The sequence below is a fragment of the Pangasianodon hypophthalmus genome, chromosome 6, assembly GCF_027358585.1.
Source record: "Pangasianodon hypophthalmus isolate fPanHyp1 chromosome 6, fPanHyp1.pri, whole genome shotgun sequence".
Classification (NCBI taxonomy): Eukaryota; Metazoa; Chordata; class Actinopteri; order Siluriformes; family Pangasiidae; genus Pangasianodon; species Pangasianodon hypophthalmus.
In genome coordinates this window covers 6,982,131-7,005,874 of record NC_069715.1, presented here as the reverse complement: position 1 = coordinate 7,005,874, position 23,744 = coordinate 6,982,131, and the positions used below count along the sequence as shown (strand labels likewise).

Genomic DNA, 23,744 nt, shown 5'->3' with positions numbered 1-23,744 from the left:
TTTGTTGCCATAGGGATACACAACCTCAGAGGCCAGAGAGTATCGTGTTTGCCTGCTTGTGGGTTAGTGGCCAGGCACCCACTGTGCCACCATGCAATTATTGCCTTTAACTGGCATGTTTGGTGTTGTTTCATTCCCTGGAGTAATAATTCAAATGGTCACTTAACCCTCGTGAAAACAAGACCACAATGACAAGAAGTCAACTTGTTCCGCCTCCACTCTCTTGCTTTTGTCACTTAGGATAAACAACTGCTTGTGGATGCAACAGAATGTACTGGTGAATGTACTAATATGTATTGATTTATTCACCAATGTCCAATACGTATTTATATGTATGCAATATAAAGTATATCGTATACAGTATTTAGGATGATTGTGTTGTGACACAGAGGTTTATACATTTAGAGTATGTATATGTGTGTGTGGGTGTGTGTGTGGGTGTGTAAATTCTACATACACTCACTGGTCACTTTATTAGGAATACCTGTACACCTTCTCACTCATGCATTTATCCAATCAGCCAATCATGTGGCAGCAGTACGATGCATAAAATCATGCAGATACAGGACAAGAGCTTCAGTTAATGTTCACATCAAACATCAGAGTTCGTCTAAGGAGAATGGTCAGACTGGTTTGAGCTGAAAGGAAGGCTACGGTAACTCAAATAAGCCCTTTTTACAACCATGGTGAGCAGAAAAGCATCCCAAGGTGAATGGGCTAACAGTAGAAGACTACATTTGATTCCGCTTGTGTCAGCCAAGAACAGGAATCTGAGGCTACAGTGGAAACAGAGCCATCAAAACTGGATAAGTGCTTATTATTAAGTTTTCTTTTTGTTTTTTTTTTTTGTAACATGCAGATTTTTATTTTTCTTTAGTCCAGAAAAAGCAGATGGGCACACACACACACAAACACACGCATATCAATCATTATCTACAACCAGCTGATCCTGGGTCTCTCCCTGGGTTACATTCATCTGCATCTAATGTGTTTCATCTACTAAAACAGAAGTGAAGCTACATGCACTTCACACTTCAGGAAAGAAAAATACAGGATCTGTGTAAATGCACATGAAGCCCAAAGGGGAAAAAGTATCAGTATCAGTAACATGCAGTATCAGTAACAATACAAACTCTTGAGAATAAAGAGGAAGTCAAGTTGATGGTAAAATATGCAGATTCACTGAACGGTTCACATTCCTGAGCTCCACTGAGGAATTCTCTGCCTGGTCCTTTTTTTCATTCTCAAGTCATTAATATCAATATGGAGCAAATGTACAGACTATTGGCTTTACTGAACAAGCTAGTATTTCAAGGCAGAGCTTATAAAACATCTTTAGCCAGCAGCCTATATGAAAGCCACATTAAAATGCACAACTAGCAGAACTCTCTGAGAAAAAGTTCAACCTGAGAAATAACAATGTGTGCAGAGTAGCAGTTGTGTTTCACTATAGAACACAGTTGAAATGGATGGTTTGGCATCACTTGAGAAGCTTCAGGAAGGTCTCCACCTTGTGGGCATCTTTCTTGAAGCAAGTGAATTCCCTCATCCAACATCTGGAGATGAAAGAGATGTAGATATGAAATGTAGATATGAGGGTTGAGGGGTTTATGTGATATTGGCAGCATTATTCATTTTAACTGAATTGGTGAACAAAGCACTGAGTCCATTACCAAGAACTATAACATTATTGGCTGTGAAGGTTAATATTACAAAAAACGGCTGGTCATGATAGTCAGTAACTCATGGTAATTATTGTGTAACTATTGGGGTTGAACCTTATAGCACAGGTTCTCATTGCAGGCATAAAACAATTACACACACTCATTGGAAGAGAGATAAACAACACCACATGTGCTTTGTAAATTTTAAAGTCGGGTTTTTCAAATTCAAATTCATAGTCTTGCTGTGTCGTTTTGGAATGACAAACATGTAAACAGAAAAGCTGTGCTTGCTGCTTGCTAGCTCTTCCCTACAAAACAAAGAACACAACAGATATGGTTCTGTCATTTGTGCCTTGTTTACTTTGTCTCTTTACTTCTAGTTTCTCCTCCAGAGGCATTTTCCAAATTGAATCATCGAGACAGTATCTCGTTGATGGTAATTAAACTCGCTATTGCATCTTCTCAGTCACTTCTAATGACATGTTATGAAAGTGTCAGCAATGAAAGTTTAAATAAATTGACCCCAGTGGACACCAAATGTAGCAGCCATTTAATTTCACCTGTGTAATCACTTGGCACAACTATCAGTGATTGGCTGCATATATCTACAGTCTGGGCTGGAAAGAAATCAGCCCCAGTATGTGTATTTCTCTCACAATATTGGCGGTGTTGTTGTTGTTTTTGGTTTCACAAAAAAAAAAAAAAATCTAATAATCTACTTCAAGCCAAAAATGGACCATTATGGATTGATTGATTAATTGATTTATTAATTGATTGATTGATTGCCCATTTACACCAGCTAGTTCTGATGCTGCAGATTACATCATTCTAACTGAGTTGTCAGTAAAGTATCTTAAAAGGAGATGTACAGTATATGTATATGTAAATAAATGCATATACATGCAAAGAAAATAATTTCACTATACTGTAATTATATGTCAGAAATAAAGCCTTTCTTCTATAGTATTTAACTGCAACTTGAATATAATGAAAGAGATGCTTATGATAGTTTACTTTTAATAATAATTAGATATTTAAATCTTTAAGGGTGCTTCCTCACCTTTCAGGCCATTTTAAAAGAAAAATGACTGGCATCGTCCTGCCACTGTAGCCTCTCACTTTACCAAAGTTTGTCAAAAAAAATCTTCTGTAGCCTTTTCAGCAGGAACAATAAACAAGCCTTTAATTTGTGTGTTTTCAGTGTTTTACTTTACCCTGGAGATCAGGACCACCACTCTTTCCTCCAGAATGAGCAGCTTCTCAGGTATGCAATTGAATAAAGCCTCTGGTGCATCGTTATACTGGTCCAGAGTGGACTGAAGGTAAACCAGTGGTTCATTCCGGGACTGCACCAGCATTAATACAGAGTGAAAGATCCACTGGTCCTGTAGAGGGCAGCACAGAGCAAATCAGTCTACAACAGTTACAAACCAGCCTTTATAGATATACACTCATTGAGACATTATTAGGAACACCATTACACCTATTCATTCATGCAATTATCTAATCGGCCAATTGTGGAGCAGCAGTTCAAAGCATAAAATCATGCAGATACGGGCCAGCAGCTTCAGGTAATGTTCACATCAACCATCAGAATGAGGAAAAAAAATGTGGTCTCAGTAATTTGGACCTTGGCATGATTGTTGGAGCCAGACAAACTGGTGTGAATATGCTCAGCTCCTGGGATATTCGCACACAACTGTCTCTAGTGTTTACTCAGAATGGCGCAATGAAGAAAAACATCCAGTGAGCAGCAGTTCCGTGGACGGAAAAGCCTTGTTGATGAGAGAGGTCAACAGAGAAAGGCCGGACTGGTTCGAGCTGACAGAAAGGCTACAGTAACACAGATAACGACTCTGTACAATTTTGGTGAGCAGAAAAGCATCTCAGAATGCACAACATGTCAAACTGGGCTACAACAGCAGAAGACCACGTCAGGATCTGCTTCTGTCAGCCAAGAACAGAAAGCTGAGGCTGCAGTGGGCACAGGCTCACCAAACCTGGACAGATGAAGACTAGAAAAATGTAGCCTGGTCTGCTGAATCTCGATTTCTGCTGAGGCACACAGATGGTAGGGTCAGAATTTGGTGCCAACAGCATGAATCCATGGACCCAATTTGCCTTGTGTCAACAGTCCAGGCTGGTGGAGGTGGTGTAATGATGTGGGGAAAGGTTTCTTGGCACACTTTGGGCCCATTAATACCAATCAGTTGTTGCTGACCATGTGCATCCCTTCATGGCCACAATTTACCCATCTTCTAATGGCTACCTCCATCATGATAATACACCATGTCACAAAGCAAAAGTCATCTCACACAGGTGTATAACAGGTAAACAGGTGTTTAAACAAACATTTAAACAAACGCCAATTAATTCCATCAGTGTTACCTTACTTTAATATTACTCACTAATTACTGCTGTAGATTAACATTTGTTAATGTTGATTAATGCAGCAAATAATGTTAATTAAGGGAACCTTAATGTAAAGTGTTGCCAAAAATCAATTGAAAGGGTCAGGTTCGATCTGTCATGTGTATCAGGTATCTGACTGGTCTTGAATTTGCTCCACAAATACTGAATATTCACAAAAAACTGTAAAACCAAATATTTATACTCAAAATTAACCAATAGATCACTAGACATACTAATATCATTTTTAAGTATAATGCACAAAATTAGTAGCTATGAAATATACAGTTAGAAAATGTCAAGAAAGTGAATAATAAATAATAGATAAGTCTTGAAATTTAATGCAGCTTTTTTTTTTTTATTGTCAGTCAACAGAACGTGATATAACGACCAAGCACAGAAAAAGGTTATACAACTAAATGCCCTAAAGAACTGTTTGAACTGCTGGTGGTGAAGTGGCCACTCACGCAGAGTACATAACCCTGTCAGTACACACAAGTGCTAATGCTCATTCAGATGATTAATGGCTATTGTTGATAATTATTTTTTATCCCATTTACACCCTCAGACACATTTTGGCTGTATTTATACAGCCAAAATGCATGTCTCTCTCTCCACGCCATATTTTATACATGAAACTCTTTCCATTTTCTATTCCAAAACACTTATAGAAAAAAACAAACTGCATATGAGTGATATGGAAAGATGCTACAGATGCAACCAGGATCACAGCTGCACTGTTAGGGAAGGTGAGGGATTATTTAGCTCTATCTGGGGACCTTTAAAAGTTCCAGGAAGAACCCTATGGCAGATATGATTCACATTAGTCATTGTAGGTTCAAGGTTTAGAAATCAACTTGCATTTGAAATGAGTACAAATATGTTAGTACACCAGACCCAGTGACATCTTCTGGTTTGCTACAGACCTTAAGTGTTATGTAGACATTATGTAGATGGGTTATCAAGTGCCAGACTGCAATCAAGCAAAGTATTTCAATGGACAAAGCAAGTAATTGAAAAAATATCATAGGAGAGAAGATAAATTTATGAAAAAAAAAACCTTGGCTGTAGTTCAGCGAATTTAAACATGAACCATTGTAGCTTCTGTAGCAGCTCCAATGTTGTAGCTTATCTAATCAAATGCATTTATACAAATTATTCAGCTGAAGACAGCCCATCGGACCAGAGACTAGCTACATGGATGGAGACGTAAAGATTAGTCGATTTTTTTTTGTTCATTTTATTTACCCTCTCTGGTTTGATTATCAATCTGATGATGTGGCTGATCAAGTCAAGTCAAGTGGCTTTTATTGTCATTTCAACCATATACAGTTAGTTAGTACACAGTGAAATGAAACAACATTCCTCCAGGGCCAAGATGCTACATAAAACAAACACAGAACTACAGGAGACTACATATATTTACATAAAGTGTACAGTGCAAACATGTGCAGACAGCACAAGACAGTATAAAACTACCAAAACAAGACAATGGGCACAGTAATTTGCACAGTTACAGACTAGTACACAGTTCTGGTATAAAGTGAATCAGATGACAAGTTAGTTCATTAAGTCAACAATAAAGCATAATGTTTAAAGACAACTGGACAGAGAAGTTTATTCTCTGCTTCAAGTTAAAAACAGAGATGTCCTTTTTTCCATGGTGTTGGGCAAAACTGGTAAAGTGAAGCGCCAGTGCCAAACAAAACAAAACCACTTCAAATTGTTTATTCTTAACTATAAACTAATCATTAATGATAACGCATTAATAGGTAACTGTTAGTTACCACAGTATACCACAGCTGAATTCTCGAATCTGATTGGTCAGATGGTGTGCATTATATTTGTAAGAAAACATGGCTTGGACAGTAGTTTCATCTGTACCGTGAATGATATGGAAAAATGAATGCGCTTTTTCTAATATGTTATTTTTTTCTGTAGTAACAGTTCATACACAAGGACTACTCTAGCAGATGCTCTACATAATCTAAGACTAATAATAAACAACTGTAAAATATATATTTTTTTTTTGACATGGACATGGAGACTTTTTTGTTAGGAGACATTTATTTTATATTTATGGAAGGCGTCTCGGTTGTCAGCACTTTGTAACAGTCACGGTGCTTTGCAAGGTCTCCCGCATGGAAAAGTCTTCAAGACAGAGGAATTTATGCTTTGCGGGTTCTCTGTAAAATGACAAGCTGAACTCTTTGAGAGTGAGAGAGAGAGCTAGAGAGAATGAGAGAGAGAGAAAGAATAACTGTTTGTCTCAGCTATAACATAAGGGAGAACAGGAACTACCATGTCTCTTGGAAGAACCTAACCATAAACTGTTAAAATGAGTGATGTGTCAATAATATAAGCACTGTAACCTTTGGCAAATGGCTGTGGTATAAGAGGATAATACACTTTGGGTTGGTAATGGCATCACATGCGCAGTCTGGAGTGTGTTATTCCTTACTTATCCACACCTTTGAAAGCAAGGAGCTATAAATTTTAGTTGAATACCCCTGACTTAGAGCATTAAGCATGAAAGAAGCTCGGCAACATGGATTTTCTGTGTGAAATGCGTGAAGGTTTGGTTTAATAAGGATTGAAATCAGGCCACAGCTCATGTTTCATTTTACAAATTAATCAACATCAATAACAGAGAAGCACAACACACTCATCTGCTCACTGATTCCTGCTGAATCTCAGTCTCGGAGCTCAGCATGGGAAAGTCCTCCCTGGATCTCACGGAATTAGGAATAAACGTCTCTTTCTACAGAATCTTGTTAACAAACTATTGGCATTAGAATCATATTAAATGTAATTTGGTCAGTTTTGGTCTGGTGTGGATAGTTACTGCACTTCTAATATTGGAAGAGAAGAGGATGACTTGTCAGAGCACCAATTTACACATTATTACAATTTCATTATATAACACATAATCATGTAACAAGTCATCACATAATCATGTAGGCATATGCTAATCTCTAACACTTTCTCCATATGCTACCTCCAGATGCTCTTTTGCCATAGCAAAAAAAAAAAGAGTTATGAAAAAAGTATGGATATAAACTTTCTGCATGCGTAGAGATCATATAAAATACAGTTTTGCAGAAAGTAACTCAGAAAAATACAGAATATGTATTATTATGAAACAGCTGGTAGTCAGTATTAGACTAATTAACATTAATCTCTTATTCACACCTGAATAAAACAGGGAAAAATATATATAATGCCTGTGAAAAATGCACATAAATTAGCTAGTGCACTTACAGTAAGGTCTAAGAATAGATCCCACTGTAGAATAGCTTTTACTTCAGGAGCCTAATGAAATCAGTTGATATTATTCAAGAAGATATTTTTTAAATTATATATATATATATATATATATATATATATATATATATATATATATATATATATAATTTTAAATATATATAAATATATTTAAATATAAATATAAATTATAAATTATAAATTAAATATATATATATATATATATATATATATATATATATATATATATATATATATACATGTGATACAGTGACACAGTTTTATATAAAATTTTAACAGATATATACATTTGAGAACAAAATTCTTCGTCCCTGATGTTTTTCAAATGAAAAGAAAAAAAAAAATAGAAAATGTACATCCATTTTAAAAGACCCCAATCTAAAACATGAGGCAAAATAAATTATGGCAAAATGAACAGAAAAATATTTTTTAAAAAGACATATCTCATTTTGAAGAAGGTGTATGACATCTTTCAGATTCATAGATATAGCAGGATGTGCACACTTTCAACCTAATATCATTTTTTCTCACCATGAATATCTTATCTGTTATTTGTCCCTTTTTGTTCCTTGTGCTAATGAGGAGCATCTGTGAAACCTCACACACTGAATGTGTTATTGCTATAAATTAATTTTGAATAACTTTTGAACTCAACTCTTTACATGGATATAAAAAGTCTACACACCCCTGTTAAAATGGCAGGTTTTTGTGACGCAAAAGAATGACACTAAGATAAATCATGTCAGATTTTTTCTCACCTTTAATATGCAGTTGCAAAGTAAACAACTAAAGTGAAAAACAACCAGAAACCTTTATAAGGAAATAAAAGAAAAATAAAAACTTACTATAACCTAGTTGCATAAGTGTGCACACCTCTGTTGAAGTACCTTTTGATTTTATTACACCACTTGATTTTATTACACCATTTACCCCACTGGGAACTAGGAATTGCACCACTTTTAACCTCCATGCCTTCAAGCTGCACAGTGGGGAAAAAATAAAATGGACAGTTCCATGTTCGTCTTTCTTTTACTAACAAGCTAGCCAGCTGACTGTGATGAACAATGTATATTTACATCCTCTATATAAATAGAATTAACAAGTGAATATGTCCGTATGTTTGATTGATCTAAACAAATATTTGTATATACAGCATAACTTATTTAAAGGTACGAAGTGCTAATTTATTACTAGTTGTAAATTACGAGTTACAGCATTTAGTCAAATTCAGCATTACTATGGGGTCCCCCATACACACCAATCATATTAATTCATCTGCAAGAATGAACAGAATTAATAGTCCATTATCTTGGATGACAGAAAAAAACAGTTTAATAAACAATAAAAATAAAAACAACTGAACAAAACCTATATACACAAGGAAATATAAGGCTTATTATAAGGAAATTTGGTTTATATAAATGTACCTGCATCACTTTTATTTGGTTCTAATGGTGACAGCACCTCAAAATATGTTGTTATAGCACCAGAAAATGGACCATTAGACCATTAGGCTACTTACGTAGTGAAAGGTTTGAACACAGAAATCATTTCTTCATTGCTTGTGATTGTCTGAGTTGTTATAGTACTGAAATGAACTGTAGGTAATTAACATTTCAATAACCTGAGTGGTGATTATCTTAATCAACTGGCTACTGTTGTCACAGCTAGCAGTAATGAGCTAGCAGTTTAACGTTAGCCTAACACTTCTTACTCTAGACACTAGCTAGCTAGCAAGCTAGTTAGCCATTAACTTTTTTTCCATTTCAATTACGTCAAGAATTGGAAGCAAGGAAGCAGATGAACTCTAAATAGCATTAATTTCGTACCTGTTTTTTTTTTTTGGGTCCTTTTCTCTTTTTGCACAGATCATTATGAATGTTTCATGATTGCAACATTTTTGTGATCTTCTTACACTAGTTATGCTATTTACTTAATTTAACAACATAAGTAGCAGTTTCTGTTCTTTTCACACCATAAGTTTGCCCTCTGTCTGATACATAAACCTTTTTGCCAAATGATACTAAAGTGTGATTTTTTGCATTTCTATTTTGAAATAATTGGGCCCCCTGGTGGTCCTGGGGCCCTAAGTGACAGGGTGTATTCCCACTTCATGCCCAGTGGTCCCGGGATGGATCCGCTATGAATTTGAATCTGCTATGATCCTGACCAGGATAAAGAGTTTAATAAAAATGAATGAATGACTGAATGAATATTTTTACCATATATTGCAGCTTTTACATGCATTTTATTTTATGCATTTAATAATTACTGTTTCTGGAAATGTTAAATAGGCTAATTTATGATAAATAGGATAAAAATATGCAGTAAAATATGATGCTTCTAAGCTGTTGACAACCCTGTAATTCATACTAATTCACAGTCAGAGTTGTTGCGTGCGAATTAAATAGCTCAGATACATCCGGCATCATTGCATCAAGACCTCCACTGTCTTTAAACCAGGTATCTTACAATAATTGGCCTCACAGATGCACAGAGCACGGCGGACAGCAGGTAAACTCACACCATGGTCCTGCATGAGCAGCATTCTGATGGATCAGAAGAGATAAGCCCTTCTCCTTCAACACAGCCTTGGGTTTTAGCATCTTTTGTGTTTGCTGCTATCAGGTTCGTGCAATGTTCTTATCTCCCAGAATGCACAAAGTTATACCGGTACTGGTCAATGGTTCACATACACCTAATATTAGCAAGCTAATTGGCGATCATTAGCATGCTAGCGTAAAAATGTAGCTCTTCTTAAAGGAGAGTGCTCACTCAGTAACTGTCACAGTCATACTTATGTGCACAATAATGTTTTTATTCTCAACGCTTCTTTAGCACTTGAGAGTACTTCCAAAAGTACAGTAGTTTGCAAATTCCAAAATCTTGTAGCTTTGTAGAAAATTTGTAATCCAAAAATGCATATTTTATTTGTGTATATATTTACTTTGATAAAGTATATAAGAGAATGGCGAAGATGAGTCGGATCAGGTGCGAAAGCATTTTAGTGTAAAATCTATATAACACAGGGTCTCGAGGATTGGAAATATGCATCACTGACAGCATAAAGAAAGAACAAAGTTCAAGTTAGATGCTACTTTTCCTTCTTAATCCTTTCTTAAAAACATACTTATTTCCAACTGTTCAGGAAAATAGTTGGCCTTTTCTTTTTCAAGAACTCTTGAATCTTAAATGTCCCAGCAGCAGTCATTTTTTAAATTGCCATAATTAAATAAACAAAGAACCGAAAATACTCAATAAACCAATGTAATTGGCACAAAATTATTGAAATATTGCCACTCTAGGTGGCTGCATATTGCAGTTTCCCACCCGATTATAGAGTGTCCTACATTTTCCAGTCCCTACCAACCAGATAATTGTGTCTTAATCGGATTTGCGCATTAAAAGTGATGGGATGCGCCTTTTTGCTTTTCATAATTAAGCCAACTTTGTTGGGATGGTGTGCATCTCAGTAGAAGCTGCAGAGGATATTTCAGAGCCGCATGGGCATAATCATAATCATAAAGAGAGAATAACAAAAACATTTCCACATTTTGACTCAAGGTGCAATGTATCAATATATAGTCTATCCATATGTTAAGAAAAATATTTATCTGGGAAAGAAAAAAGGCAATTGAGTAAAATATAATCTTATTTCAATACATTTTACAAAAAGGAATCAGGATGTCTGCTATTAATTATATAATAATTGATATGCATTATATATTTTATGTAATAATTAAAAAAATCAAATAAAAATAATGAAAATAGTTTGCTATTTGTTATAGGCATGACACAATCTTTGCAAATATATTAAAAAAAAAATCAGGAAAGTAGAAAAACGTGTACATTTGGTTTGCAAATGAAGGTGGATTCAATTTCAGTGTTTGTTAAGCTTGAATGTCAAACAAAGGTCAAGACGACGTCTTCGACACGCAATGTTGGTCATATGAGAACTCAGAAGACCAGAATATAAGAAGATGAGACTTACCTATTCATACTAATCTGTACACTATCCTAGACTCCATGCAGAAAATCCAGCCACTAAACCAATGTCTTACGCAAATGGAAGGACTTTCAACTTTCAACTATGCATATTTGACCAGATCTAACCAAACCAGTACACGCATACAGAGGATATAAAAAGTCCACACACCCTGTTAAAATTGCAGGTTTTTATGAAGCCAAGATAAATCAGGTCAGATCTTTTTCTACGTTTAATGTGATATACTGTAGCAACCAACAAAGTTCAAGCGAAAAACAAATAGAAACATTAGGAAAAAAAAGAAAGAGTTTACCAACTTGGCACATCATGATTTGGCTATTTTATTCCACTCATCCTTGCAAAAACGCTCCAGATTTATCACATCGCAGAGGGATGTCCTGTGCACAGCCCTCTTCACGTCATTCCACAGGTTTTCAATATGATTTCGATCTGGGCTCTGAAAATAAAATCAAATTGCCAAATCAAGATGCGCTAGTTGGTAGACTTTTATCCAACTCGTGCTTTTTTCCTTAAAATGTTCCTATTTGTTGTTGTTGTTGGTTGCTACTGTATATAACATTAAAGGTGGAAAAAGGATGTGACATGATTTATATTGGTTTCATTTTTTTTTTTTTGTACATCACAAAAACCTGCAATTTTAACAGGGGAGTATAAGCTTTTTATATCCACTGTATTTAAAGCCAAAACGAATGTCAGGGATTCTTCAATTCATGAAAACCAGAGTCAATGTATTTGTCTTGTTTCTGATGTCTCATTGTACTGATGTTCTTGTGGTCGAAGCCTAGTGCTGGCCAGACAGGAGGTAATGATTATTATTTGAGGATTTCATTGTTTCCTTATTGAGATTTATCCTTCTATTAAAATAATAATAATAATAATAATAATAATAATAATAATAATAATAATAATCTGAAGCATGGAGATCACTTCATAGGTATACCATTAGTGATGCAATTACATGTAGCTCATATGTTGTGCACAATTTGAAAACCCTCCTCTATCGATCAACAGAAAGGCATTACTGGATATTATTTAAGCAGTGGATCATTGTGAAGCGACACTGACACCATAGTGGCATTTTCATGGGTGTAGCTCCAGACATATAGACGTTACTGATTTCCTTTACAGAACATGCTGTTTTAATTAAAGTGTTCCACATGTCTGGGTTGTATTGATGCATTTCGCGTGTGTCAACAGCTGGAATTGCAGACACAGCAGCAATTTAAAACTGATTAAATCCAGTTAAGGAAATCCCTGGCCATATTTTTTGTTGTTATTGTTGTTGTTGTTGGGAGCTCTAGTTAGAAATATAAGGGTGTATAAGGGTGAAATATCTTTTTAAGGCTCGCCAATCCTAACTTCTGCCTCAGCAGGTTGCAGCGCTGGCAGAGTGTGTTTATCAGCTCTCAGGAGGGACCGAGTGGGCCGTCAGTTCAGACCAATTCAAGAGCTTCCCTGGGGAGAGGTCAGGTCTGAGCTGATTCATATGAAGTGTCTCTCTACCTCAGGTATGACACAGAATGTGAGTGTGTGAGAGAGAGAGAGAGAGAGAGATAGAAAGAGAGAGAGAAAGAGAGAGAAAGAGAGCCTTGATGTTTGGTGTAGATTTCCAGACGTTCTGATCCTCACTTTTCTCAATGCTTTAATGAAAATCTCACTAATCAATGTGGTTGGCCATCAGCTCTGTGATTAAACCTCAGTAGGGGTGACGTGTGTTTGAATGTGTTAAGAGGGCCCAGACAGCATGTGCTGACTCTCTAAATCTGCTTCTATTTGGGGCAGAATTGTTGTTTCAGGAACACTGGAAGAGACAATCAATGACCTTGAAAAGAACTTGGGCGAGTCAATATTACTTTAAGTCTATCGCCAGGCTCCACACTACATCCCTGTTTGTCTCGAGATAAACAAATGGAACATCCAATCTTGGCATATGCTCCCCTTTTTTCATTTCAATAAGGTTGAAAGTCCTGTAAAGAAAATTTATCTCTGTTGCCGCACATCATCTCCAATGGGCTCAAAACTGTGCGAAATTCCCTCACTGGTGTTTCTTAATCAAGGTTTGGACTGTAACTGAGTGATAATTTCTTTTATGAGGGGTCTTCATCAGGGGTATTTGACTGAAATCTGTGAAGGTCCAGCTACATCAAATTCTTTACTTACAGAAGTCCGGATAAGCAATTAACATGTCTGAATGGCAACAACAGTCATCTTTTAATGCTTAGTGATCAATAATTAGTTTAAAGCAGTTTATTTCCACCAGCACTTGGTATCACATACTCTGAACAGATGAGACACAATTTTTGAACTTGAAGTGGGGAATTAAAGCATTGTCCTATTGCCTTAAATCATTCTGTTTTTGTTATTGACTTTTTTTTTTTTTAAAACACGTCATCACTTTAATAATCTTCACTAAGTACTTCAACTTCAACCAATCAAAACTTCAAAATGAGTGTTAGGAGTCAAAACTGGTTTAACTGAATTCCAATAAAGCAATGTTTGATTTAGTTGCTTCTCAGAAACAGCACATGGTGCGGTATTAATTATTAAGCCCAAATAATGAGATAATACATTGAAATAATGAGATAACCTGAAATGCAGAATTATTAAATCAAAATGTCAAAATAATGAAATAATAACCCAAAATAATGACTTATTAAGTTGAAATAACAAAAAAAGTATGTTTAAAAATAGCAATGTATTAACTCAAAATAATGATATAATTTCACAAAAGTGAGATGTTCAACCAAAATAATGAGTTGAGTTGAAATAACAAGATAATGTCAAATGTCAAATAACGAGATAATGTCAAATGTCAAATGTTTAGCGATAATGAGATAATGTCGAACAATGAGATAACATGAAATAACATTATTAATTCAAAATAACAAGACAGTATGGCAAATAATGACATAACACAAAACAATGTGTAAATGACAAGATATTTTTTTTTTTTTTGAAAACTTTTCTCTTTCTTGATGAGCTGCCTTCAGGTAAATATTTTACAGAAATGCATGTGTTTGGCTGTAACAGACAATCTGCTCCAGAAGTGGAACTGGTTCATGTTTAAAACAGCTGAACTATAGCTATTTTTTGTCATATGTTGATCAGCTCTGCTACAGTATATTTCCAGTGCTTGGTAAATACTGGACTGTGGTCCACCAGCTGATGACCCCTATTTAACAGTGTGTGCTGCTTGAACAAACCTTTTAATAGGATGCTAATAGGGGACATGGAAATGTGGAAACGCCTGGCGTGCAAAGCCTGCTGCTGTATTTATGAATCCACTCCCAGAAATCACTTTTAGCTTTGAATGTTACCAAGCCGAGCCATTATAATTCCAAACATGTTAAATCAAATTTAATAAACTTATGTAGAGAGGCAGCAAGGAACATTCGGAGAGCCTGCAGTAAGTGCAACCACCAATTTATTTATGTCTGCAGTGAATTAAACAGCGTACCGGAGGCAATGTGATGTTCTTTGATGAAACACAAAGAGCTGCGTCTAATGCAATATCCACAATCCTTGAGCGAGAGAATGCTGCGCATAATTATTCATCTGTGCGACTGTCAAAATGAGGTCACTCTTTTTCATCTTCTTGCCTGCCAATGGAAATGAATGTTGATAAAGTAAATATTTCATGTATTCATGCAGCAGACTGTTTTGATATGAATATACATATTTCATGTTCCAATTAGCTTAATGGAATGGACTGACTATAGAAAACACTCCAGAACTCAATTGAATTGATTCTCTTATGCACTTATGTATTTCTATTGTTCCAGGCCCATACTTTTATTGTCTTCCTGAAGGTGGTGGGGCGTAAATCAGCAGGCTGAGACAGAGGCTGGATGCCGGCCTTGAGGTTCCTTGTGTGGAGAGAATTGTGTAAGATTTTTACTGTGTATTATGTGTAAAATGATTTATGTAGGCATGTGGTGCTAGCATTCATACACACTATTTGAGTTACGGGTCTCTCCGTCAGCAAGATGTTTTTTTATGTAAAGAAAATTCCAAACAAAAATTGTGTGTGTGTGCGTGTGTGTGTGTGTGTGTGTGTGTGTGTGTGTGTTGTCAGGAACAAAACTTACTATGTCAAGACCAGGAAGATATTCCTGACAATGCAAAAGGCTTTTTATAAAAGCTATGTGCTTCTTTTTTGGAAACACGTTGCCTGGTCTTTTTCCAATCTTCAACCATCTGTGCAAACTGTAGCCTCAGATTCCTGTTCTTGGCTGACAGGATGTGGTCTTCTGTTGCTGTAGCCCATCTGCCTCAAGGTTTGGTGTGTTATGCATTGAGATGCTTTTCTGCTGACTATGGGTATAAAGAGTGGTTATTTGAGTTACCATAGCCTTCCTGTCAGTTCGAACCAGTCTGTCCATTCTGCTCTGACCTCTCTCATCAACAAGGCATTTCCACCCACAGAACTGCTCCTCACTGGGTGTTTTTTTTTTTTTTTCATGCCATTCTGTGTAAACTGTCGTGTGTGGGGATCCAAGAAGATCAGCAGTTTCTGAAATGCTTAAATCAGCCTGTCTGGCACCAAGAACCAGACCAGAGTCAAAATCACTGAAATCACATTTTTCCCCATATTGAACACTCTTGACCTGTATCTGCCTGATTTTATGCATTGCACTGCTGTCACACGATTGGCTGATTGGCTAATTGCATGAATGAGCAGGGGTAGGTGTTCCCACTAGGTGTTCCTAGTAGCTGGTGAGTGTGTACATTATCTTAGACATAAAACAGTAGGGAGCATGCTATTATAGATAAATAATTAACATATAATGTGGTCTGACACAAAACAGAGTTTCTGTTACCATCGTTATTTTTTATTTTTATTTATTTTTTCTATAACTGCATGTACTGAATGATATGAAGCACTGGAGACTCCTTCCATAAATGTTAAACAAACATCTCTATACAGAAGGCTTCACCATATCAACAAGTATAAGTCTTTCTTAAATAACTACAGTTTTAATCTAAAATTACTCAACACTTTCTGAACAATCAAATTCAAGAATTCAAAGCTGCTTTGGGAAAAATGTGTAATCTTATGCTCTGAAATGTCACAAAAACAAATATGTGTGTGTGTGTGTGTGTGTTTTACAGCGTGAAATGAGAGGGTGGCATTGCAAAAAGATGACAGTTCTGGGGTAGCGATGCATTACCACTTTGCCCCAGGCATAATTAAGCTCTCCACGAAAATACACAGCCACCTACCCACCTTCTGCTCCAGCTCTGGTATCAACACACATACACACACTCTCACACACACACACACACACACACACACACACACACTTAGGATTTATGATGTTTTCTGTGCAGCTATTTATTAGTATACACTGATTACATGTAATGTTTGGATGAAAGAAGTAGGACACAAGTGTGGGTGCTCCGCATGTGTTTTGTTTTGGTGAATACAATATTACTAATCATAGTCCATAGCATGGGTCCAAGCACCGCCCAAGCATCAAACATAGATGTAAACACAGGGCAAAACCAGGAAACATGGAGCACAGGAACTAAGGATCAGACTCAAACACCACATGATAAGACTTCTCAATGGCACACAACAAGTGGAACAGGGTATAAAGACACAATGATGGACAAACTAACACAGAACAGGTGAACACTATAGAGCAACAAACGACTGACAGGACAGGGGCAGAGATAAGACTAGAGTCAAAACAATGGCAAAAGGCAAAACAAACAAAAGCACATGGAGAACTATGCATCAGTAGTACCTACACATATGACACATGCTGACTGGAAGAATTTCAGAAGGTTTTTATATATATATATATATATATATATATATATATATATATATATATATATATATATATATATATATATATTGAGTTTTGGGTGGGTGTACCATGTACCATGGTGACAAAAAAAAAACCTGTCTGTCCATGACCCCCTTAGTCTCCAGAACTGATTTGAAGTTAAAATAGATACTGTAAGACGAACAGGGACTCATGATTTAAAGGCTGCCCAGACGATATGAAAGAGGTTGGAGAGCAAGTGCTAAGATATTTATTAGCACATATATATAGTATTTTCAAAAAAAGGAGACATTTGAACTGATAGATTTTAACTTTTTTTTATATCAATCTTATCTTCTCAGTGTGCTTGTTGGCTTCTCAGTACGCTTTTTTGTTGGTCTGTTTTCCTAAGTGTATGCACCTGTTCCTTGTTTCCCCTGATCGGTTTGTGTATACACACCTTGTGTTTCCCAGTGTTCCTAGTGTCCCTGATCTTAACCCTTGCCTGTTCACCTGATCTTTGATCATGTAAATCATCTGTCATCCATGTTACCTTGTCTGAACCTTGTCTTACTGTGTTCTCAGCCCCGCTATGGACTGTACCATTGATTTTAAATTTAAACCAATAAACAGCACATTAAGCATACACATGTTCTTCTTGTGTCCCGTGAATGACTGCTTATTGCTCACTATTTTGACATTTTTTTTTTTTACTTGTGATAATGATGAAACATCTGCAAAGCCTAACACACTAAATGTCTTGTTAATTGAAATAAATTACATACTTGTGGAAAGCGTTGCCACTTCAGAGCTCCAAGGTCCCTGGTTAGATCATGAGCTCATGTCACTGTCTTAGTGGTGTTTCGCATGTTCTCCCCATATCCATATCCATATTCTACCAAGAAAGCTAGCTAAATAATTAACATTACATGCTCCAAACCTAGCACCAACTCCTAGCTAGCTGCTCATCTAGTTGTCATCCTTAATTATTAGAATTTCTCCAATATTTACAGCAGTTTTGCCTCCTTGTTTCCACTTCTTCTTGTTTTTCTCTTTCTTCTCTGGCTTCCAGACAGGTAAGTTTCAAGTCCCATTGTTATTGTTACCCCTACCTCTTCCTACATACAGCACTACTGACTTCTCTTATCTCTTGTTCTCCCTCCTGAGTTTATGTATTATTTCTGACATAACCTCAGTCTGATGATAGCCTGTATGCTTTGGGTCCTGACTCCACTAGTTTAATGATGATGACTCATTTGAGTGGGAAGGTTTCCATACCCTTTGCTAAATGTGAACAAAGACAAAGAAATGCATCTTAACCAACACAAAAAGGGTAAAATAGTGTATTTTAAGATAATACTAGTGGAAAAAAAGATCAAAATGATATCAATGCAAAAGTTCCCCTTTTTAAATGATATAAATTTTAATAGCTAATAACTTGCCAAATCATTGCTTTTATAATTGCCTCCAACCTTTTTCATGTCCTCTGAGCAGCTTTTTTTGATTCGTCTCATTTCCTTTTGATACATCTTTTATAAATCTTCCAGATGTCATGCAATGTCTGTATGCATCAGCTCTGAGAGGGTACAATTTTCTTCTTTACTTTTAGTTTTCAAATAATATTTCTTTTATCTTGTTTTATTTTCTAACCTCTTCCACATGGTGGATGATAACTTTTGCACTCAACTGTATTTCTGTACCCTGGATCTGAATCTATCTTTTTCTTCTCGTCTTATTGACTGAAGAGATGAGGATGGAGAGATAGATTTTTTCCCATTCTGTAGTTCTGCCAATCCACATCTCTCTCTCTCTCTTTCTGTTTCTCTCTCTCCCTGGTTATTGTGTGCACATCTGAGGGAAGGCCTCAGTCTTACAAGCAGTCAAGATGTCAAGTGTTGGGCTCCAATAGCATCTTCCACAGAAAGAGAGGACGGAGAGCTGCACAGAGATGCCTCATGCATAACTACTAAACTGTTTTATGAGCCACTCCATTTGTTTTTTTTTTTTCTTCAAAGCATTCACTGCCTGTGAGCTCTAAATGTCTCTGAGGTGTCCCGCATGATGCCTGCATCCGTTTGACCTTTTCCACTTGGCATGGTTTCTAATCACTCAGGGATTTATCTGATCAGCTTCCATATATCTCTCTGTCTCTCTATGTTTCTCTCCCTCTCTCCCTCTCTCCCAGCTTATCTCATCCATTGTGCGGGCGTACAGCTTTGCTTTCAATGTGGTTAAAGGACAAACAAACAATAATCAGATTTGACAATGAAAAAAGAAATCATATTCCTTATGTAGGCCTACATTTTCTTTTCAGATCCAGTGTTCCGAATCATGACTCCTGTCATCACAATTTATTATAAATAATAAAAAAATATATATATATATATATATATATATATATATATATATTATATAGAACACATTTACAACAATCACAATTTAAGAAGTTACTAACGAGTGACTCATCATAGTGTTATCCATTTACAGTTCCATTTAATGTTATGGAATGTCCACAAAATAACTTTACGTTATAGCATATTAAAAAAATAACACCAAGTTAAAAAGTTAATAAGACAAAAAAATTGTAGCTTGTCACATTAGTGATAAGCTAGAAAGTTCTCTGCCCTGATGATTTTCTTGTTATCGGGTATTGGAGTCAGAGCTTTAATAAGGGCAATATGAACAAAAAACACTAAGAACATGAACTAAAGGAACAAGAACTAGGCAAAACATAAAAACACACGGACATGAAGTGAACACGACAGATGCTAGACAAGGAGTGCTACAAGGGTCAGAACTTAAATACTCATGCTCATTAGACATTAATGTGACAGAGGTGGGTGTGATCTTGTGATATGCAGGGGCTGATGGGTAATGTAGTCAGGACACTTGCGGTGGACAACTTACTGACTGAAAGCACTGTCCGTGGAGACTCTGTGCATAAATGTTAAATAAACATCTCCTTATAGAAAGCTTTATTTGAATTACAGCTGCCAATACTGTCAGAGATGCTGTTATAAAAAAACATGAACCTTCTAAACAGCAGGCTTAGACAGAGTCTGAATGCCTGTGTCTCAACAACAGAATTCAACAACCTGTGACTCCTAAAACTATTTGTTAAGCTCATTTTTGCATGTTCAATAAAATAAGAGGGATGGAAAGTCATTACTAGAAACAATAGCAACAAGAACAAAAGCAGCAAACAATATCTCATCTTTGACTCACAGTTACCATGGCGACAAACGCAGTGTGCTTTTGTTTTGGTTTCTGTCTCTGCTCCTGTCCTGTCATTGCCTTGTTACCCTATTGTATTCACCTGTTCTTTGTTGGTCCTTGATTAGTTTGTCTACTCATACTCTGTTTTATCAATGTATCATCCTGAATTCCTAGCGTATTTTTGCATAATTAAGTCAGAGACATTTTATCTATGTTTTATTGTAATTCCTGATTTTGACCCTAGTGCACATTCTTCATTTTGGTTTCTGGATTGCCCTAAATTAAGCCTGGCTGTGTTCTGACCATTGCTTATTATGGATTCTTATTAAAGTTCTTGGATTCTCCCGAATAAAAGCACTACAGCTGGAAATACTGTCATAGATGATGTTATAAAAGCATGACCCTTCTAAACAGCAGGCTGAGACAGAGTCTGGATAATTCAACAACATAATTCAATAACCCTGTGGTATATAGTGTACATTATAATGCCTAGGATACTTTATAGTTACTCATAAGTAGTTACATGTATAACACTTCATAATACGAATTCTTAATATTAGGTTACATAATGTATTATAACATTTGTTCGTAAGAACTAAACACAGCACTCTAACACAGGCTCTAGTCTAGTATCTATACTGCAAGATATAAAGCATAGTTATAGTGTTATAGTGCATTACACATAAAAACAGTTTCTACAGTGGTATTATGCACCATAAGTTCTTTTCAGCACTATGACTTTCAAATAAACGGCACACTCAAAACAAAAGAAGAACACACAGCTGCTTGGCTTAGTTCACATTTCAGTCTTGCTCAGTTCTTCAATCCACGTCTCTCTGGAGTTTGGTAGCCTACTGACAAAAGAAAGACACATAAATAGGCTGCGATGTACCGAACAGAGAGGTACACCATCACTCATTCCCTGCTTATTCTCCACAACCCTCTGGCTACATCTCCGTCATATCCATTGGTTCTGTCCCTATAGCTTTCTATAGTTGAATTCATTATAACAGTAATACAAATTCTATAATAAATATTTAAATTGTCATCATTATCTAATGTCACTTATAAAGCATCTAACATCGACCCAAATTAAATGTACTTTTACAGTGAGCAGATCAACATTTTTTCAGTGATCTCTGTCTAGGCTTTGCAAACACGACTGACCCTGACTGATTCTCTACTAGCACTGAGTGGGATGTTGGTCTTTTCAGTCCTACTGCAGGACTTTCTTGTCGACTCTCCATCACATATCATGGTGAAAAGAATACAGCTAAACAGGCTGAGTAGTAATTACAGTAGTGAAGGCAAGAGCTGAGAGCTGACATTCAGCGAACAAATCATCTCCTCCATGTTTTTCTCACGCTTGCTCCAATCTGAGCTCACATCCGTGATTGTCAGTAAACATTTAGTAAGTCCTACCTTTTCTCTTCCAACTTTTTTACCACGCTAAGCCTTCACTCTGACATGGCTTGCCTTTATTGGGATTCAGGACATAGTAGCTTGCCATGTCAGGCTCTGTTAGAAATACAATTTAACTAGATGGAAAAAAGCAAAATACAGAATCAGAATCTGTGTGTCTTCTTGTGTTTTTGATCTCAGTCTGCAAATGATTTGTGGTGTCTAAACTTTAAAACAGCGACAGCAACAAAAATGTTACATTGACTTAAATTGGAGCTATTCATGAATGTTACAGATATCAGTTGCCTTTTACAATAGTATGTTCCTCCAATAAAATTGCTGAAACCCAGCTGTGTGAGTTCACACTGTGAGACAAACAGCATGGGGAAAAAATCACTAGCTTATGTAGATAAACATTCATCAATGAGATGTACCCAGTAATAGTTTAGCCAGTCAGCTGAGGTTAGGATCCTCGCTGAGGCTGAGGGCACATGGCAGCAACCATAAGCTGGAATCAAATGCGTGACCATTATGAACTCTGGGATTCATCTACACTTTGACTTTTTTTTTTTTAATCTGGCAGTCTCTGGGGCTTCCTTCAAATTGTTTTTGTGTGTGGTTTTATGCTTTTGAAACCACTGAAAGATAGAATACAGGCTCATGATGTGTGATGGTGCATCATATCAGAGAAAGGGAATGAAAAAATGGAAAGACATTCAATCGTGGGCCAAGTGGGATGAAGGGAAAGATCAGACCTGTGTGAAAACTAGCAACCCATCCAAATGATTCAAAGGAAATTCTAAGATGTCAAGGTCATAGTCATGGTGGATCCGGAGCCTGGGAACACTGGGAGTGAAGCAGGAATACACCTGGGATCTCAAGGCACCATACACACACACAATTGCACCTAGAGGCAACCTCGACATGGTTTGTAGGTGGGAGGGAAACTGAGAACCCAGAGGAAGAACCGGTGGAAAAAGGGATAAGATACAAAACTCCACACAGAGAGTAGCCCAAGCTCAGAATCCAACCAAGGACTCTGGGGCTCTGAGGCAGCAACGCTACCCTGATATCAGTAACCTATGAGAAATCTGCATGAATTCAAATGTATCAGTGTGTTAGGGCTGGATTTTTATCTCCGCCCTTATCCTCAACCTTTCATATCTTTTCATATAAATTGTACAAATCGTACACATTATGAGTCCACGATGGCAAAACAATGTGAACTTTTTCCAGCAGTGATATGGGAACACTAAACAAGAATGTCAACCCACACAGAGAGTTTGCAACACAAATGCTCTCTACATTCATTAATTCAGAACATCTGTTTCCTTCACCTTTTATCACACTTTCTGTCTATACTTCAACTTTTCCACCTCTTCATGTGCATTTTTAACTTGTCTCTTCATGTGCATTTTTAACTTGTCTTATTAAAGACACCTAAAACTATCTGTTAAGGTCATTTTTATATGTTGAGTAAAATAAGAGGGATGGAAAGTCACTAGAAACATTACCAACAACAACAAAAGCAGCAAACAATATCTCCTCTTTGACTCACCTTTACCACGGTGGCGAACGTGATGTGCTTGTGTTTTGGTTCCTGTCTCTGCTCCTGTCCTATCATTGCCTTGTTACCCTATCGTGTTCACCTGTTCTGTGTTAGTCCTTGATTAGTTTGTCTACATATACCCTGATTTGTCAATGTATCATCCTGAATTCTTAGTGAATTTTTGCATAATTAAGTCAGATACTTTTTATCAATGTTTTATTGTAACTCCTGAGTTTGCCCCTAGTTCACATTCTTTATTTTGGTTTATGGATTGCCCTAAATTAAGCCTGCCTGTGTTCTGACCATTGCTCATTATAGATTCTTATTATGATTCTTGGATTCTCCAAAATAAAAGGACTACTGAGTTTACACCCTTGCATCTTGCCACTCTCTCCACTCTGTCAATAGCCCAAACTTCAAAGAACAAAGTTTCACTTCCT

General features: G+C 36.5%; 1 protein-coding gene across 1 annotated transcript; it reads right to left on the bottom strand.

Annotated features, from left to right (window-relative positions):
- Positions 1–1,480: 1,480 nt before the first annotated feature.
- smtla (somatolactin alpha) lies at positions 1,481–23,379 on the bottom strand. The gene is made up of 4 exons (XM_053235019.1): positions 23,314–23,379; positions 6,751–6,834; positions 2,874–3,049; positions 1,481–1,556 (listed from the first exon to the last, which is right to left on the bottom strand). The coding sequence occupies exons 1-4, from the start codon at positions 23,377–23,379 to the stop codon at positions 1,481–1,483; spliced, it is 402 nt and encodes a 133-aa protein (XP_053090994.1).
- Between the last annotated feature and the right edge of the window lie 365 nt (positions 23,380–23,744).

Excerpts from the sequence above, each read along its gene's own strand:
- smtla (XM_053235019.1), bottom strand. The coding sequence starts at position 23,379 with ATGATAGGACAGGAGCAGAGACAGGAACCAAAACACAAGCACATCACG. Across the intron at positions 6,835-23,313 it reads CGTTCGCCACCGTGGTAAAG|AAAGAGACGTTTATTCCTAA; the intron begins GTGAGTCAAAGA and ends AAGATTCTGTAG. Across the intron at positions 1,557-2,873 it reads GTCCTGATCTCCAGGGTAAA|ATGTTGGATGAGGGAATTCA; the intron begins GTAAAACACTGA and ends TTTCATCTCCAG.